This window comes from Staurois parvus, unplaced genomic scaffold, assembly GCF_062004578.1.
Source record: "Staurois parvus isolate SC_StPar_1 unplaced genomic scaffold, SC_StPar_1.0 ptg000704l, whole genome shotgun sequence".
Lineage (NCBI taxonomy): Eukaryota > Metazoa > Chordata > Amphibia > Anura > Ranidae > Staurois > Staurois parvus.
Genome location: NW_028318500.1, coordinates 1,227,214 through 1,247,608, shown reverse-complemented (window position 1 = coordinate 1,247,608; position 20,395 = coordinate 1,227,214). Strand labels below are relative to the sequence as shown.

At 41.6% G+C, this 20,395-nt stretch overlaps 1 protein-coding gene across 1 annotated transcript; it reads right to left on the bottom strand.

Annotated features, from left to right (window-relative positions):
• Nucleotides 1-1,741: 1,741 nt before the first annotated feature.
• On the bottom strand, nucleotides 1,742-19,177 carry ESS2 (ess-2 spliceosome associated protein). The gene is made up of 10 exons (XM_089653183.1): nucleotides 18,954-19,177; nucleotides 16,226-16,391; nucleotides 14,029-14,109; nucleotides 11,260-11,432; nucleotides 10,201-10,318; nucleotides 6,481-6,614; nucleotides 6,291-6,393; nucleotides 6,068-6,177; nucleotides 3,095-3,210; nucleotides 1,742-2,993 (listed from the first exon to the last, which is right to left on the bottom strand). The coding sequence occupies exons 1-10, from the start codon at nucleotides 19,098-19,100 to the stop codon at nucleotides 2,708-2,710; spliced, it is 1,434 nt and encodes a 477-aa protein (XP_089509309.1). The 5' UTR covers nucleotides 19,101-19,177; the 3' UTR covers nucleotides 1,742-2,707.
• Between the last annotated feature and the right edge of the window lie 1,218 nt (nucleotides 19,178-20,395).

Here is a 20,395-nt window from a genome sequence, read left to right as displayed (position 1 = left end):
CAGAGGTCAGACGTTTCCTGTAGTTGGCCTCCAGGTTTGCACACATCTCAGGAGGGATTTTGGCCCACTCCTCTTGGCAGATCCTCTCCAAGTCATTAAGATTTGGTGGCTGACGTTTGGCAACTTGAACTTTCAGCTCCCTCCACAGATTTTCAGTTGGATTAAGGTCTGGAGACTGACTAGGCCACTTCAGGACCTTAATGTGCTTCTTCTTGAGCCACTCCTTTATTGCCTTGGCCGTGTGTTTTGGGTCATTGTCATGCTGGAACACCCATCCAAGACTCATTTTTAGTGCCCTGGCTGAGGGAAGAAGGTTCTCACCCAAGATTTGACTGTACATTGCCCCGTCCATCGTCTTTGCTGCGGTGCAGTTGTCCTGTCCCCTTAACAGAAAAACACCCCCAAAGCACAATGTTTCCACCACCATGTTTGACAGTTGGGATGGTGTTCTTGGGGTCATAGGCAGTATTCTTCCTCCTCCAAACACGGCGAGTTGAGTTGATGCCAAAGAGTTCAATTTTGGTCTCATCTGACCACAACACTTTCAACCAGTCCTCCTCCGCATCATTCAGATGTTCAGTAGCAAACTTCAGACAGGCCTGGACATGTGCTTTCTTGAGCAGAGGGACCTTGTGGGCACTGCAGGATTTCAATCCTTGTCGGCGCAGTGTGTTACCAATTGTTTTTTTGGTGACTGTGGTCCCAGCTGCCTGGAGATCATTGAGAATATCCTCACGTGTAGTTCTGGGAGGATTCCTCACTGTTCCCATGATCATTGACACTCCACGAGGTGAGATCTTGCATGGTGCACCAGACCTAGGGAGACTGACAGTTGTTTTGTGTTTCTTCCATTTGTGAATGATTGCACCAACTGTTGTCACCTTCTCACCAAGCTCATTGGCGATAGTTTTGGAGCCCAGTCCAGCCTTGTGTAGGTCTACAATCTTGGCCCTGACATCCTTGGACAGCTCTTAGGTCTTTGCCATGGTAGATAGTTTGGAATCTGATTGTTTGATTGCTCCTGTGGACAAGTGTCTTTTATACAGGTAACAAAATGAGATTAGCAGCACTCCCTTTAAGAGACTGCTTCAAATCTCAGCTTGTTACCTGTATGAAAGACACCTGGTAGCCAGAAATCCTGCTGAATGATAGGGGATCAAATACTTATTTCCATCATGAACATGCAAATCAGTGCATCATTTGTTAGACATGCATTTCTTTTGAATTTTTTGTTGCTATTCTGTCTCTCAGTTTTACAATACACCTACCATTCGATTTTTAAACTGATAATTTCTTTGTGAGTGGGCAAACATTCAAAATAAACAAGGGACCAAATACCTATTTCCTTCACTGTATACAGTTTATCTAAGAAACTTCCACACTTTTATTAGCCAGAACCTACCCAACCATGTCCTTCTGCAACTAGTTTCATTTTGTTACTTGAGACGATGTCAATACTAAACCCACCCAACTGCCTTTCTTTGTCCAGTGAAACGCCCTCAAAGGCCACGTTCATTGGACATTAGTTGGCAGTGCTTAGCCCTGAAGTCAATTCCCAAGTAACAAAGTGAAATTAGTTTCAAAAGGCACAAAGGAAAAGGTTATCTGGCAAGAAACGTAATAGCAGACGCCTGATTACTTTTAAAAGCTCAAGGTCAAAGAACCTAACAAATCACCAGGAGAAATTAAAAATAGTAAAGAAGGTTTAAGACTTGAACTGTATACTAAAAACGTTGCTCTGTTTTTATCTGAAATATGTTTGATGCATTTATTGATAGTGATTGTGGACTTTCAAGCATTACTTGTTCCATGTGGAGAAATCAGAAATTGCTTTTTGAGCAGTAAAAGTGCAGGCTCAAGTAAAACAATGGTTATTGCAACAACACAACACACTACTTGACATCATTTAAAATGGACTAGAAAAAAATCTGTTGAATTCTTAAAGTGATCCTAAACTCTGGTTTAAAAATAAACATTTCTTAACCATAAGTTCCTTCTGTTGCTCTTAGCCTCCTCAAAATTCCTTTTTTTTTTTTGTGACTACATTTAGTCTCCATGGTCCCACTGAATGTAGGAAGATAGGCTTGCTTCATCCTGAGGTGGACTATGGGATGTGTAATGTGAATAGAGCAGTTCACTATTCATTCCAAACAGAAGTTTGGAAAAGGAGAGGTTCTGCAACTCACAGCAGATGTTACAAAAAGGGAAAAAAAACAAACATTTTCATGACAAATGGATTACAGAGCCATTAAAGTTAGTCAGGGGTGTCAAACTGGCAGCCCTCCAGCTGTTGCAAAACTACAAGTCCCATCACACCTCTGCCTTTGGGAGTCATGCTTGTAACTGTCAGTCTTGCAATGCCTCATGGGACTTGTAGTTTGGCAACAGCTGGAGGGCTGCCAGTCTGACACCTGTGAGCTAGTGGATGTGTATGGATTATTTTTGGGAAAATAAGGATATTGTTTAGAGACACTTTAACATATTTAAGAATTATACTATGTGCAGATCCACCTTTAAATTATAATAATTAAAACAAAACACATGATAGCTGCTATTAAATTAGCATTTTCATATAAACAATCTCCAAAAAGAGATGTAAACATATTTTGTAATTCCTTAATCTTGACGGTGTGTCAAATAACAATCAATAGCTGTCCAATTCAGGCCAATTTATATAAGTCTATAATTTACAGTTTATTTTATAAAATCAGAAGAAATCGGATGCTTTTCTTCGTTTGGGTAAGTGCAGCAGGTTATCAGTAATGGTAGTGGAATCAGGAACAGTAGGAGTCCGTGAAGCAGCTCCAGGAGTGGGAGTTACAGTGGGCGTTAGACGAGATCCTCCTGGTGTCTTAAAGGCATGCGAGCTTGTATGTGAAGGGGATGGGGTGTAACTTGCTCTTAAAGCTTTATCAGTATATTTACTTGACGTCCTATTCACCAAACGCTGAAGAGCAGGAGACATAGACGGGCTCAGACCTTTAGGTGTCAGGCTGTGGAAGAAAACATATTTAAAAATAAATGTCAAAGAATGCATAAAACGGTACAAACATTAAATAAGTACCCTAAATGTAATTATAGAGTCTGCACTTACCTAGCTAGATTCTCTGTCACTTTTCTTAATGCTTCCTGTTTTTTTGCTCTGTTCTTTGCTGCTGCCTCATTGGCCATTTTCAGACCCAAGCGCTCCCTGCGGCCAGGTTCCAGAATCTATTATAACACAGTATAAGAATATCAAATCATTGGAAAGGCTGTTATTAATTATGTTAAAAATGCCCACACACGTGAGAGGGCAAGCATGATAAGACTGCTTTCTATCCTAGACCAGGCTTGGCCAGGGGTGTCTGCTGGGGCCCCTACAGATTCGAAGACTGCTTTCTAATGTCTGCGGATACCTTGTGGGTCATATTTTCCGACCTCAAGTCTCAAACTTCACTAAATGCCTGAGAAATGGTAATAAACACAATTCTAATCAAAGCCAACAGTTTCCATTATAATTGTAATAGAAATTTTCTGACTATTGGATATTTTAATACTTTCCTTTATTGTTAATAGCCTTTGTTGCTGTAGAGTACTGTACAAAACGTCTGCAGCAATGCAGTGACTTGTTCCTCATTACCTGAGATCATAAAGCTACAGGATGTGTTGAACAATGTTATTAATTGTATTGTAATAAGGCAGCCCATGCTCCACAAGGTACATTTTATCGGAATTGCATATTTCTTTCAAGGCAGCGGCCTGTAACACACATATGTGCATTGTAGCGATCTAATTTACATGTGCTTAGTTGGCGTTAAGGTGGCACCGCAATGCACTACACTGTGCATTGTAGTAAAATGTATATAGCTGTGCTTTACCAGAAAACATAAGGTGGATGTGTCATGCTTCCAACAATACACAAAGTCAGAAGAAAAACAGATCAAACATATTTAGAGGGAGCCTGGTAGAGTAGATTTATGGACACTGCCACTGCAAACCTGGGAGGTGCAGAATCCTGGTTGTCATCTAAGTCCCTGATTCAATACTTAGCCACCATCTGCTGGCCACTGCAGTGTTACTCCAGTCTGTGTCGTACATCATAAAATGCAGACCTGTGCTGTGATGGGGAGTCTGTGGTGTCCCATAGAGTTCACTCCTCTTTGTCAGATTAAGTGACAGGGCTCTAATATATTCCTTCTTACTCCTTAATTACTGGTTGCAATTCTTGGTGAATCAACAGCCCCAGTAGTCAAGCAGCCAGTGAAGTGTTACTACCTGAATTGCATACTCATGCCAGATTAGGGAGTCAGTAAGTGACAGGGTTTTAGGATAGCAGCCACAGAACTTATGTCTTTATAAACAGGTTAGCGGTGGCTTTTCCCCTATTACCGCCTATTAATTATACGTAAATCAAATCACTAAAAGAGCACATTGCAATTTTGCCTCAAACAACAAACCTAAAGAAAAAAAGGCTCTCTACTAACCAAGCTTTAAATGTTAAGCCCAATATGATTCTGCGCTTGGATTAAACCATGTGATAAGAACAGCTAGCACAGGTGAAAGATGCACAACCTCAAATACAAAAATGCAAAAGATGCAGTGCAAAAATTATATAATAAATTATAATAAAACTTCCCCCCAAAAGAATCCGTGCTCAAAATAATGTTTAATTACAATTGATTATTTAATTTTAGCGCTCCACTTTTTGTATTACAAGCTTTAAATGTTGCCTGGCCACTGCCTTTACTAATGCTGTGTACTGTTTGCAATAGAAAACAAATCCTTTTTTTTTTTTCCATTGTGACTGCACAGCCATGGGCCCTGGGCAGTGGCTGCTGCAGCTGGAGGAAGGAGACTTAGACAATACCTACAGCATTGCTGCTAGTAGGATAATGTTGCTACTCTAGGATTTCAGTGCTGTTGGCTCTCACCAAGCTGTTTAGGACCTGGAGTTCTGCGGTCACATGACTACTAGGAAAATAGTAATTTCACACTTGCCTACTGGGCATTTTCACCCCCTTCCTGCCCAGACCAATTTTCAGTGCTGTCGTACTTTGAATGACTATTGTGTGCAACACTCTACACATATGAAATTGTTATTTTGTTTGAGACATATAGAGCTTTCTTTTGGTGGTATTTAATCACCACTGGGTTTTTTTATTTTTTTCTAAACAAACGAAAAAAGACCAAAAATGTTTTAATTAGTTTCTCTTATAAAATTTTGCAAACAGGTAACTTTTCTCCTTCACTGATGTGCACGGATGAGGTTGCGCTGATGAGTACTGATGAGGCAGCACTGCTAGACACCAAAGGTCACTGACACTGACTGGCAGTACTGATGGGCAATGTTGGGGCCGGGGACTGCACTGAACTGCCTCTGATTTCTTTAAACACACTTGCTGATTACTGGCTTCACTCTTTCCTCACGTTGTGACAGCGTGAGGAAAGTGCAGCCTATAACCGGCAATTGTATTTACATTGTGATCAACTGTGTCATTGGACACAGCTGATCATGTGGTAAAAGGGATCTGTGATTGGCCCGTTACCATGTCATGTGATCAGCTGTGTCCAATGGACACAGCGATCACAGAGCTCGCAAGGGGCGCATGGAAAGCGCAGTTCTGAAGGACATCATATGACGCCCTCCCAGAACTAGACGACCACACTGTAGCTGTCATTCAGCTATAGCCCAGTTGTCAAGTGGTTAAAAAAAAAGGTATTTACAAAACTAAATCCAAATCACATACTATTTATTACAAACCGTATGCATCATTACTTGAGACAGAGTCAAAGCAACACATAATTCTTAGTTAGTAGTTATCCTTTCCTTATTCTTCAACTGGCAACACATCACACCTGTTGCTGCACACGAAGAACACTTTTGGGGAGATTTGCTAAAACTGGAGAGTGCAAAATCTGGTGCAGCTCTGCAAAGAAACCAATCAGTTTTCAGGTTTTATCGTGGGAGCTTAATTGAACAAGCTGAAGTTAGAAGCTGATTGGCTACCATGCACAGCTGCGCCAGATTCTGAGTGCTCCAGTATTAGTAAATCTCCCCCTTCGTGTTAAAAAGAAGATATATGGTTACCTTAAATGATGGACCAGGTGCTTTTTCCAAATAAGGGGTCTCGGAACCATCTAAACGAAAAGGAGTGCTCTCAACCTCACCCCAAGTCATTAAAGGGGACTCATCAACTCCTGTGATAAAACAATGAAATATTGTTGTTAGTTTAGGACTAAGGTTCTGTTTGGGTTATCTAAAAGTACAAATTTTCTATGACTAGACCAACATAAATTTTCTATGTACATACCAGGAGCAGGTGATGGAGTGGCCACAAATCCAAAGCCATTGACTTTCGGGGATTCCTGTGGTATCAGTTCCTTCCCATCAGGGCCAACTTTCCCTTGTTTATACTGTACACAGAAAAGAACACCTATTGAATACTGAGTCAAATACAATCCAGGAAAGCAGACAAAAACAATAAGAAAAAATTGTCTTACTTGTGCATTCAAGGCAGCTGCTTGCTGGAGCTGTGTCTTACTTAAGGCTTGACTAAATGGGTCCTTTTGGAAACGTGTGTTTCTATGGACCACTTCCCGAGGTTTCTTGAATATGACATCATTATCTGGCACACCTGTAAGAGATGTTACTGTAAAGAACCTTTTGTTTTGGCATACAAAAATCATTCATCACTCCAGACTCTGTACATATAGTCAATATACTTTCTTAGTGTTTTGTTAAAAGATCCAAGGTGTCTATTTTGGAAGCATCATCCTTTCGTAATATGTTATAGTTTTCTATGAAAACTATTTTCTTGAGGTGAGTCTTTGCTTTTGCTCTGTCTTATCTCTAGTATAACCCTAGTTTTATAACCATTGCTGTGTACATTTGTTTGTGTGTGTTTTCAGTTTTTTTTTTCTCCCCCTTTTAACATTTCTTTTAACATTCTGCTAAAACTTTGTGAAGTAGTACTGTCTGGACCCTGAAGAAGGGGACATACCCCGAAAGCTCGTCCTCAAAATTGTATGTTAGTGCAAATAAAAAAAAGTATCACGGACAGCACTCAATTGTTTCTATGAAAACTACCAACATAAATGTGCATGTGATGGAGAAATTCATTTTTCATTGATTGTGGCTCACCAATGTATAAAAATTCCCTCAAAAACTGGTTAAGGGGCCATATAAGGATGGTTTTACCACAATGTCAATGTAAATTGGTCATATGGCCAAGGCCACTACGTCCTTGAAGGAAATGTTTGCTATCTTCCTAAGTGATATCACTTTCCAAACAATTACAGTGAAGGAAATAAATATTTGATCCCCTGCTGATTTTGAATGTTTGCCCACTCACAAATAAATGATCAGTCTAAAAATCAAATGGTAGGTGTATTGTAACACTGAGAGACAGAATAGCAACAGAAAATTCAAAAGAAATGCATGTCTAACAAATTATGCACTGATTTGCATGTTCATGAAGGAAATAAGTATTTGATCCCCTTCACAAAACATGACTTAGTACTTGGGGGCAAATCACTTGTTGGCAATCACAGAGGTCAGACATTTCCTGTAGTTGGCCACCAGGTTTGCACACATCTCAGGAGGGATTTTGGCCCACTCCTCTTGGCAGATCCTCTCCAAGTCATTAAGGTTTGGTGGCTGATGTTTGGCAACTCAAACTTTCAGCTCCCTCCACAGATTTTCAATCGGATTAAGGTCTGAGACTGGCTAGGCCACTCCAGGACCTTAATGTGCTTCTTCTTGAGCCACACCTTTGTTGCCTTGGCCGTGTGTTTTGGGTCATTGCCATGCTGGAACACCCATCCACGACCTATTTTCAATGCCCTGGCTGAGGGAAGAAAGTTCTCACCCACGATTTGATGGTACATTGCCCCGTCCATCATCCCTTTGATGCGGTGCAGTTGTCCTGTCCCCTTAGCAGAAAAACACCCCCAAAGCAGAATGTTTCCACCACGTTTGACAGTTGGGATGGTGTTCTTGGGATTAGAGGCCGCATTCCTCCTCCTCCAAACATGGCTAGTTGAGTTGATGCCAAAGAGCTCGATTTTGGTCTCATCTGACCACACTTTCAACCAGTCCTCCTCTGCATCATTCAGATGTTCAGTGGCAAACCTCAGACGGGCCTGGACATGTGCTTTCTTGAGCAGAGGGACCTTGCAGGCACTGCAGGATTTCAATCCTTGTCGGTGTAGTGTGTTACTAATTGTTTTCTTGGTGACTGTGGTCCCAGCTGCCTGGAGATCATTGACAAGATCCTCACATGTAGTTCTGGGATGATTCCGCACTGTTCTCATGATCATTAACACTCCACGAGGTGAGATCTTGCATGGTGCACCAGACCTAGGGAGACTAACAGTTGTTTTGTGATTCTTCCATTTGTGAATGATTGCACCAACCTTCTCACCAAGCTGCTTGGCAATAGTTTGGTAGCCCAGTCCAGCCTTGTGTAGGTCTACAATCTTGTCCCTGACATCCTTGGACAGCTCTTTGGTCTTTGCCATGGTGGAGAGTTTGGAATCTGAATGTTTGATTGCTCCTGTGGACAGGTGTCTTTTATACAGGTAACAAAATGAGATTAGCAGCACTCCCTTTAAGAGACTGCTTCTAATCTCAGCTTTTTACCTGTATGAAAGACACCTGGTAGCCAAAAATCCTGCTGAATGATAGGGGATCAAATACTTATTTCCCTCGTGAACATGAAAATCAGTGCATAATTTGTTACATGCATTTCTTTAGAATTTTTTGTTGCTATTCTGTCTCTCAGTGTTACAATACACCTACCATTCGATTTTTAGACTGATCATTTCTTTGTGAGTGGGCAAACATTCAAAATCAGCAGGGGATCAAATACTTATTTCCTTCACTGTACCATTGGTCCTTACTTACTCATTACTCTATATATACTACAGGTAAAATTGTAAAAAAATTAGTCCTTTAACAGAACTGTGATAAGCACGTGTCTGCCCTGATCATCTGCCAAGCTGTTGGAAAATTGCCGGGGACCCTTATAAGAGCACCTATATGCTAACTATAGCTCTGTATTTTTGGAACATTTTCTAATATTATTACATTTGTTGTCTTTATTCTTTATCTGTCATTTCCTAATTAAATGTTTAGTTTGTTTTGCCTACAAGTGTTTGAGTGATCTCTCGTTGCACATCTCAAAAAAACCCAAAAATTTAAACTGTCATGTAATTGTGAAACAAAATCATGGGGCTTACCTTCAATGCCATAGTATGGGCAGAAACAGGCCCACCAACTGAAACTTAGCTGCTCTGAACACAAAATTCTACAGCAAGCAGTTCTGTTCCTAGGTGGTCAATGTAAACATTCTTGAAAAGAGAGTACACTGCACCAGCTGCAGTTTGAACACTGGAGACAGTGCTTGGCTTTCTCTGCCACAACATACCTCCCAGCAGTGCCACTTGGCTAAGTACATACTTTTAGCCCCAGTGGTTTTAGAGCAGGGGTCAGAACCAACTACCAAACAGCAGTAAGAACAGTAGTGAACCCTGTCAGGTTTCACTGATCCCTGGGAAGTGTTTAGGAAAATCTCTCCAGAACAAAACAAAATCCACTACAATGAAGATATAGAGATGAATTAAAATATTACAGATGGTCTAGCTCTAACTATCCCCAGTCCATTCAAAGTGAAATATAAAACATCCGGAGTTCAATTGAAAGCAGAACTCTGGCCAGTTATTTTACCCCCGTGCAGTGGGGCTGTGCCCGTACTACATGGGTTAACTGCTCGTTTTATTCTAGGGGGAGAGGACATCAGAGATATAATTATCTGACCCATCGATCCTCTCCGCACAAGACCGGCCTGGCATCCCCGTGCTCCAGCGGTCTTGAAAATGGACTGTTCCTGATGTCAGGACCATCCATAGACATGAACAGTCCACCGCTGGACCATGGGGAAGTGCAGTTTCCCAGAGGGTTGGCAGATAAGGCGAGTATGAACTTTGTGCTCATCGCTAGAAAAAACAAGCAGTTGACCCATGCAGTGCAGGCACAGCCCCACTGCATGGGGGAAAAAAACATTTTGCCCAGCATTGGACTTGAATAATTTTAGTTCTGTCTGAAAATCATAAAACTTTCTCAGTTCAAATATTTTATTAGCCTACCTCAGTTAATACAGGCTGATGGCTTCAATGACCTATGCTACTGGTGAAAATGTTAGTGCTTCGTAGAATACACACCTGCAGGATAGTACATGAGGGTGTTATGCGTTTTGTACTCCCAGGTGTCTAGACCCGCTTTTCCACTTTCTATGGCTTGCAATTCAGCAGAAGGGAGAGCCAGGTTATTCTGAAACCGCTGGGGAAAAAGTGAAAGAGAGAAAAGGAACGTTACAATGATTTATTAACTTTAGATACAGTTTACCTTTTTGGAATATAGTTTCAGCCACTATTTGTTTTTATTAAACATACATGTGTACAAGCAGTTACTTCCTGACAAGAAAGGTTTACCATTAAAGCTAACTATTACCTAAAGAGCAGAAAAGTCCATTACACAGTAATTTAATTAGTGTAAACCTGTTACAAACCTGGGCAACAAAGTATATCATGAAAAAATGAAAAATCATAGGAATACTGTGTACCAATAGTTGATTGACACATTTATATTCAAGTCTCAACTATTCTGTAAGTAGTTGCATCTTGCCCTTCCCATCTCTCAAGCCTACATATGGCCAAAGAAGCCACATGCAATTAATGATCCAAGATGAATGGTAAAGCAGGTAGAAGGGCTGGACAAAGCCTAACATTTACATGTTATGTTCGAATTTACATATAAAATGATGCTGCCAATATCTCCAGGTATCCATATCAACTGAACATAGTGCAGTTTTAAATATGGTTTTAAGTGAGGATAAGATTTGCTTAATGTCACATCAGTCCCTATTTCTAGGAAAGCTTACGATATAATGTCCCAGCACAAACAGTACACAATAATAGGCAGTTTAGGTAAAAGCATTTTATCCTACTAGCACATTATTTGGAAAGTGAATAACCTGGAGAAAAACAAAAAATCAGAACATACAATCTAAATATATATGATCTCCTGGGAATTCAAACCCAGGATTCCAAATTTGTAAAACAACAATGCTAACCACTGTAGCACCATGCTGAAAGTAATGCAGTCTATAAAATCTATATGCCATAAATGTGAAATCAAGAGTACTTAAAATATAAATATTCATGCACACATTGTACATCTTGTGCATCAGCTATTAAAGGATAATATAAATATTATCTTGCCTGTTTGTACTCTTCTTCAGCTTCATATAGCCAGGAATTTCGTGCTTTCTCCTTCTCCTTTGCCACTTCCATTATTTGTTCAAAGGAAGCATTGTCCTCACTAGTGTGTTTTGCTAAAAAATTATCAAGGCTAGGAAGCTCCTGACTTTCCTCTTCGGTTTTCTCGCCTTCTGCTGCAAAATGCAAAAGTACAATTAGTATTTACATAAGCTTTATATGTAGTATAGGTATGTAACTGAATATGCACCAATACACAAACATTAAAAGCGAAACCTGAAATTGAGATTTAACTATTGGTTGTATGCCAAAGTGGTACAGCACAGTGAATGCATAGGCCTATAAAAAAGTGGAACAGATACAATACATCTACACCTAATTTGGCTTTTAGTCAAATAAGATAATTATGCCCCCCCCCCCCCCCCACCAGCTGGTCTTTTAAACTTCACGGATGGGAAATACTAAATACCTTTCATCATAAAGGCAGTAAGTTCTAAAAGACATACAGTAACTCCAAATCTTATTGAGTTAAGTTCCAAAGAGCTATAGGCCGGCAGTATGGGCTCCAAAACAATGATATCCACCTAATACTGAAACATTAGTTCTGGGTAACTTTTTCCTTAATCAGTAAAAATCTTACATTTTATCATCTGACAAAACGTAAAACTTAAAGTGGGATTTCAGCCAAAATGTTTTTTTCCCCCCTCAAGAGACAGTGAGAAAAGCTTATAACTTTTTTTAGGATTCTGTTACTGTTACAAAAACAGTCACTGCCCCAGTCTATAACTGGCCTTCACAGCAAGGAGCACATGGATGGGCGACGCATGTCAAACAACAAAACAGAAAAATTCCCAGCTCTAACTTGCCAGCCAGCCTCCAAACAAACCAAATTTACCTGTCTAGTAGTATGCGTTAAAAACAGGGGTTTAGTTCGCAAACATCTGCAAATAAAAAAATTTGCAAGCTGGCTGGCAAGTTGGAGCTGGGAATTTTTCTGTTTTGTTGTTTGACATGCGTCGCCCGTCCATGTGCTCCTTGCTGTGAAGGCCAGTTATAGACTGGGGCAGTGACCATTTTTTGTACTGTTGAATTGCTGGTCGAGAGGGCGCACGGTACACCCTAGCTGCCATTGTGCTACATGCTGGGTGTCCAGTGCGCTCCTGTACCTTTAAGGAGGGGTGAGCTCCCTCAGGTCCATCTGCCCTTGGTCTATCCATTAAATACATGTGCCTCTACTATGGGAGCTCTCAAAATTTGTAGAGTTAGGAACTACAGAATACTGGGATGCCGTGACGAGGCTCTGTAGCTTACGCATGTATTTGCAAATGTGTGCTAACTAAACCCCTGTTTTTAACGCATACTGCTAGACAGGTAAATTCAGTTTGTTTGCAGGCTGGCTGGCAAGTTAGAGCTGGGAATTTTTCCGTTTTGTTGTTTGACATTCTGTTACTCTGACCGTATTTTTTTTTAGGATAAAGTTTATTCATTTCAGTTATAAATGTACAGACACAGGAAAAACTTCATTAAGTCAATTCCTGGAATAAAAACAAAAAAGGCAGTAGGAGGGATAACATACATAGAAATATCTTAATAAACAATATGTCACACTAACTAAAACAGAGTGCAATACAATAAAAATAAAAGTGGATCAAATAAACAGTTCATGGAAATAGTGTCAAAAAGTCCAACACCCACAAGGAAACTTCAAACTGCATCAAATGGAATCTCCATGTGTCATACCTTCCCTCAGTGAAGAAACACACCACGTGCCCTAACATCTGGTGAAGATGTCAACTTCCCAAGGGACGCATGACTCTCTGTCATGGAGAAGTCAGAAAACACTTGCGTAGAAGAAAACTGCCTTTGCTGTGTGTGCATTTCTTAAAACAGATCCTCCACAGCTCGTGGTCCCAGGAATAGAAGAAATAGTTTCATTTTTTGTTTTTTTACAATAGGAGGACTGAACAACCTGAGATTACATAAGTAACAAAGTGTATCTGACAAAGATCTTTTGTCAAGGACCTGTGGAGGTTTAAAGTCACATATTGCTTGTGTCACAGGGGTCTCCAAGTGGGTCTGGAGTACTGTGTTTGGCAAATAAAAACATAGTGATGTGGTTCTTCCCTAAGAGAGGGCTGTTGCCAGTTCGACTTAGTAATTCAAAGGTGAAGTTAAACGGACTAAACAATGGGCTCGTAATGAAGAAGAGACAGAAAAAAGGGAGGGAGAGGGACTGTGGGTGTAGGTATGGGAAAGGCCTTGCTCAAACCTATTGCTGAAGGTTTCAGTCAGGAGAAAATGACTGGGAACAAAGGCGAGTCCAAAAAGAATATCCAGATACGCCAAGTAGCCATGAATATAGAAAATGTATTGTGATGTTGTGCCAACAGCTCTTCCAGACGTTGTATGCGAGTTAGTTTAACAAGCCAAAGACTTTCAATGCCTGGCTATTACATTTCTGGCAGCTATTAGAAAGAAGCATAGTAAACCCTTTTTATCTGTGAAGATGGAGTCTGGTACGAGAGAGAGAAGGGCAATGGATGGGGATAGGAGAGTGTGTGACTTAGCAACAGAGTCACAGATGCGGATAATGCGTGACCAGAAACTTTGTATTGTGGTACATGCCCACCAAATGTGGAGCATGGAATTCTGCAAATGTCCACACATCCAACAGTCCGGTGAGACAGGCAAGTAGATTCTATGGCGCAGGTCAGGAGATGGGGACCATGGTAATTAGACAGTACATGAGAATAGAGCTTAAGGCTGTCTTACCTTCATCTCCTGTTCTGTGCTTTGCAGCCAAAGGTGTACCAGGAATACCAGCAGGTGTTTCAAAGGTGGCAGGTGTAACATCTAAAGATTGAACACAACACATAAGCAAGATGCACCACACACATTTTTTAGATTGTCCAAAATTAATTAAAACATTTATACTTTCTATTATTTTAAAAACAAAATACAACTAAATTCGTGTGATGGGTTGGCCAAAGAGTCTGCTCTGCCTTTTTGCTTGTTTTCTGTCACTGAAACCTTAAACTGAGCTGTCTGACAGTCATTGACTCGGACTCATCTGCTGGTGTGAGAAAGGAGCCCAAAGCACCACTTTCTAGCTGGACTGAACACTATCAAATAATCATATACAATATTTCATTTTTAACCTAAAAATATATAATTGTTTTTCATTTTTACTCTTTTTTTAGTCCAGACCATAAAAAAGAAATATATATTACAATCACTAATACATTTCACTAATATGGCAGACAATTACCATAAATAAAATGATCTAAGTCCCAATCAAACTAAGGATGAAGGGACAGGAAAACAATAGGATACCATTTACCGTGGTATGAGCACATCCTGTTTTTTATCTTTGATAATACAAAGATGCAACAACTCATGTTTAAATTTCCCTACAATGGCATTAATATTTATTCTGTAATTCGGTTCATGCATACATTCAAATATCTGATTGACAGCCAAGATGGGCAGCACAGTGGCTAAATGGTTAGCACTTCCGCCTGGCAGTACTAGGGACGTTTGTTCGAATCCCAACCACGACACCACCTGCCTGGAGTTTGCATGTTTTCCCTGTGCCTGCGTGGGTTTCCTCCGGGTACTCCAGTTTCCTCCCACACTCCAAAGACATGCTGGTAGATTAATTGATTCCTGTCCAAATTGGCCGTAGTATGTATGAATGTAAGTTAGGGACCTTAGATTGTACGCCCCTTGAGGGGTAGGGACTGATGTGAATGAACAATATATATGTAAAGTGCTGCGTAAATTGACAGAGCTATATAAGTACCTAAAATAAATAAATAATTAGATGACCAGATCAAACAGATATCAAAACCACACAACAAGGCATCAAAGGAAAATGTGTGCCCCCCCCCCCCCCCCCATATGAAAACATTTGCCTTTTAATGATAAAAGTCAATTGAAAGCTAGATGCTGTAAAAATTATAATTTTTAATAGTTTAATAATTTTTAAACTAAAAATAGTTTATTCCAGCTAAAATGGCACACATAAAACTTCCATTAAAGCTAAATGTAAGATATTTAAAAATTATTGAAAAAATGTATCCGATGCCTTGTTTTTTATAGTGTACCGGTCTTGATGCCTCTCTTCAAACTGGCATAAATAATGCATACAATGCAAGACCAGCAGTCACTGTTGGTCCTGCACGGTACACGAAGATGTGGAGTGGCCACCCACATTCCAGTGAAGTAGAGAAGACCGGAGCACCAGATCCTGCAGGACCCTGAATTAAAACCCCCAGAGTTTTCTGGCGAGTTCATATGTCAAATATTTTCCAAAATAAGTCAAAATGAATCAAGTACCGAAAAAGATCAATATTTGTCAGATTTAATCAAAACATTTAAAGTAGTTTTGAACCTCAGACATGAAAAATGACAAAGTATTTCTCTCTATAGTCTGTATTTGCCTCTACACAGAGCACTGAGTGTCATTTCTATCTGGTCTCTCTACGTTCTACTATCTGAATATGATTCATTGATAAAATTCTAAGCCGACACAACAGCCTCCCGGGAAACGTGTCCCCCTTCCAGCACACAGCAGATGGCTGACAGCCTCATGTCTGTATATTTCCCTATGTTAGTGTAGAGGGGGATTGTCTCTTCCCTCACTGATATTTCAGGTTTCACTGGAGCTCTGTAGTGTGTGACAACAGGTCACCACTCTCTGCTTGCTGGAGATGAGAAAAATTCTTTGATCTCTGTGTTTTGAAATGCTCTACAGAAGATATGGTTGCAGATACACGGGTACAACTAATGTAGGATTTGCGTCATCTCTGTGTATCATCTGAGCCTAGCCACCTCACTGGGTATATGTAAGGGTTTACAACCACATTAATCACCTCTTAGAATGATCATATCATTATGTTTGTGTGGCCTGCTAAAGAGTTCATAGATGTTCTGGTTATACCTACTACGGCTTGTCAGATTTACTTACAAGGCAACGGAGTCTCTCTAGACAACTTGCCCGATGTCCCAAACTTAATAGCTATCTGCCTCATCTTCTCAAGATCTCCAGACTCTTCTGCCTCTAAGTATTCCTTCTGAGCCCGCAGCTTTTCTACATCAGGAAAGAAATCTCTCTGGATGATTTTCTGCAGATTCTATAGGGAATATAAACAAACAATAATGACTAAATTAACCTTGCTTCATTTTACCTACGGTACATGAAAACTAGCCAAGCCAAGACAGACCATTCTCTGACACCAAGTGATCATTCTTGAAGCTACGTAACTTTCTAGCTTGACAAAAATCTTCAACCATCTGCTGACATTCACAATTATTGTATAGAAAAGATTCCATTAATTGACAAAGCACAAAAAGAGGTGTCACAGTAACAGAGGGGACAATGGGTTCCAGGGAAACGTTACCTGACTGGGTGCTAAATATCTTCATCACTCTGGAAGGTCCAAACCATTAAAGAGGAGCTCTCAGTTCAAATTTGTTTCAGTGTTCTGCCCCAGGAGGCAAAATACCCCTAGTACTGTATCCCATTTTCTTTGTGCTTTGTAAGCCCAGCTACTAGGTCATATAAGATGTCACGCCTCTCTCCACAGCCAACCAACAATGTAGCTAGCAAGGACATGGCTGTTTAATAATCATCCCTTGTCTGGTTTATAAGCATAGGCAAGAGAAATGCAGAAGGACCACTGACATATGACACCCCCCCCCCATGCATTCCTCCTGCTGCCAATTGTCTATGGCAAGTGATGGGAGCCAAAGATAAGCGGCAGTTATCAAGATGCCATTTCCTTGTCAATTACATTGTCAGCCATGGGGGTAGGGGGTCAACCCCGTACAACCTTGTAGCCAGGTTTACAAAACGTCCAGGAACAAGAACAATACTATATGTATTTTGTCCCCTACGGGACAGAACAATGAAAGAAATGAAGTGGGAGTTCTTCAGTAAAGGCCACCCAACGCTGAATAAACTAATGGGTAATGTGGCAGCACAGTGGCTAAATGGTTAGCACTTCTGCCTGGCAGTACTAGGGACGTTGGTTCGAATCCCAGCCACGGCACCACCTGCCTGGAGTTTGCATGTTCTCCCTGTGCCTGCGTGGGTTTTCTCTGGGTACTTCGGTTTCCTCCCACACTCCAAAGACATGCTGGTAGGTTAATTGAATCCTGTCTAAATTGGCGCTAATATGTGAATGTATGAATAGGGACCTGAGATTGTACACCCCTTGAGGGTTAGGGACTGATGTGAATGTACAATATATATGTGTAAACCGCTGCGTAAAATTGACAGCGCTATATAAGTACCTGAAATAATTAAATAATGTAGTCTATGCCAAAGGTGTGTTTAGACAGAACAGGCCAATCAGCTTTGGACAGTAAATACTCCCTTCTGCAATGAACAAGTGACCATATCCTCAACAACTGACCATTTCCTCAACATTTATCACATTGCTCAACACTGCCCTTGCAGCAGGGCTGGAAAAATCCTGGACACCGTTCACTGGTAACTGTGGAACCTGAAAATTAGCACTGTCCCCTTAAAGTATAACTAAAGGCAAAACTTTTTTTCTTTTCATTTTGAATAGCGTAAGCAAGGGTTATAACCCCTAACAGGTTTATTTTTGCCATTTGTGTACCATTGGGGAGATTTCCCTTGACTTCCTGTCCCATAGCCAAAACAGGAAGTGAGAGGAAATCCCTTCAATTTGAGGGAATCCCGGGTTTCCACACACTAGTGCCCCATTGGAAGAATTTCCATATATTACATTTCTGGGGACAACCCAAAATTCAGGCTTTCCTTTCACTTTCAATGATAACAGTAAAGAGGAGAAATAGAGTGGGTGAAAATCCATAATGGGGAATAGGAAGCAATAAAAACCTTACAGATGTTCTAATCCCTCTCTTCTCTATCCAAACGTAAAAAGAGTTTCACCTTTAGTTATACTATAAGAGGGTAAGGCTTACATAGAACGTCTAGCTTCACCATACACATTACATTCTAACCATACACTCAGTCTTAGATCTGTCAAAGCGATGTAATATGAGGACTTCTATAAACTATGCAATCAGTCTGTATCCAACCCCACAGGCCCTTGAACTAAATATTTGTTGGTAGATCTAAAGGAGATTGCACGACCTGATTGTAATGTGTGTGGTGAGCTTTAGGTCTTCGGCAGGCAATTGGGGGGGATGGGGCACCGCAGGAAAAAACAAAGCAGAACTAAACTCTGCAAAACACCTTCCAGCGATGCAACATTTACATCCCTCACCAACCGCTGTCATCTTTTCCCCAGGCTACTTCCAGATGTCAGGTTTTCAGCCTCTTGATTGGCTGATGGGGAATGATGTCATCCCATGCATGTGCACAGGAATCAGTCATTCCACCACCGCTGGTGTGTATGGGGAATGAGCGTCAAGTTGTGCATGCGCAGCTCAGTGTATGTTCATTGGAAGCAGGCAGGTAAGTGTGTCTTATTGCACAAGTGACATGACATGGATCTTCTGCAATGCAAAGCATGCCTGCTGATATTTACATTTAGCTATGGATCCACTTAAAATATTAGTGGGGAGTGAATAGGAAAAGAGTCTATCCAGAATCAACATGTCACCCTGAATTCAGCAGTCGTATCCCTCTGGATCACTCAGTACCTGAATGTGCATTGTACAGCTTGTAGTACATCCCAGCTCCATGCTGCCCCTCTCACCTCTATGTACGTCTCCTCGCTCAGCACCTTCTTCTTTGGCTTCTTGTTCTCTACGTCCTCCGGTGTCGGCACAGCTACAGCACTGGAAGCCTGGTCTTGGGTTACCAGAGCCCCAGAGAGGGAGGACTCTGGGCCCGCGGCAGCCATACTCGATGACAATAGCCCAACGACACCGCTAGGAAGCAACAAACCGACACACAGATCACCGGAAGCACAACACGCCGTTTACACAGGAAGTGAACGTGGATTGGAGGACACTGCCGTCACACGGCGCATGTGCATTTTTCTTTTCGGTGTGGTGACAGCTAAGCTAGTCATAGCATAATACTGTTATCACATATCATCTGGACAGGGAAGATAGAAGTCATTAACCACTTGCCGTCCAGAAGACTTACCCCCTTAACCACTTGGCATCTAGAAGACCCACCCCCTTAACCACTTGCCATCCAGAAGACTTAACCACTTGCCGTCCAGGAGACTTACCCCCTTAACCACTTGCCGTCCAGGAGACTTACCCCTTTAACCACTTGCCGTCCAGACTTACCCCCTTAACCACTTGGCATCTAGAAGACCCACCCCCTTAACCACTTGCCATCCAGAAGACTTAACCACTTGCCGTCCAGGAGACTTACCCCCTTAACCACTTGCCGTCCAGAAGACTTACCCCTTTAACCACTTGCCGTCCAGACTTACCCCCTTAACCACTTGGCATCTAGAAGACCCACCCCCTTAACCACTTGCCGTCCAGAAGACTTACCCCCTTAACCACTTGCCGTCCAGAAGACTTACCCCCTTAACCACTTGCTGTCCAGACTTACCCCCTTAACCACTTGGCATCTAGAAGACCCACCCCCTTAACCACTTGCCATCCAGAAGACTTAACCACTTGCCGTCCAGGAGACTTACCCCCTTAACCACTTGCCGTCCAGAAGGTTTAACCACTTGCCATCCAGAAGACTTAACCACTTGCCGTCCAGGAGACTTACCCCCTTAACCACTTGCCGTCCAGGAGACTTACCCCCTTAACCACTTGCCGTCCAGGAGACTTACCCCCTTAACCACTTGCCGTCCAGGAGACTTACCCCCTTAACCACTTGCCGTCCAGAAGGTTTAACCACTTGCCATCCAGAAGACTTAACCACTTGCCGTCCAGGAGACTTACCCCCTTAACCACTTGCCGTCCAGAAGGTTTAACCACTTGCCATCCAGAAGACTTAACCACTTGCCGTCCAGGAGACTTACCCCCTTAACCACTTGCCGTCCAGGAGACTTACCCCCTTAACCACTTGCCGTCCAGGAGACTTACCCCCTTAACCACTTGCCGTCCAGGAGACTTACCCCCTTAACCACTTGCCGTCCAGAAGGTTTAACCACTTGCCATCCAGAAGACTTAACCAATTGCCGTCCAGGAGACTTACCCCCTTAACCACTTGCCGTCCAGG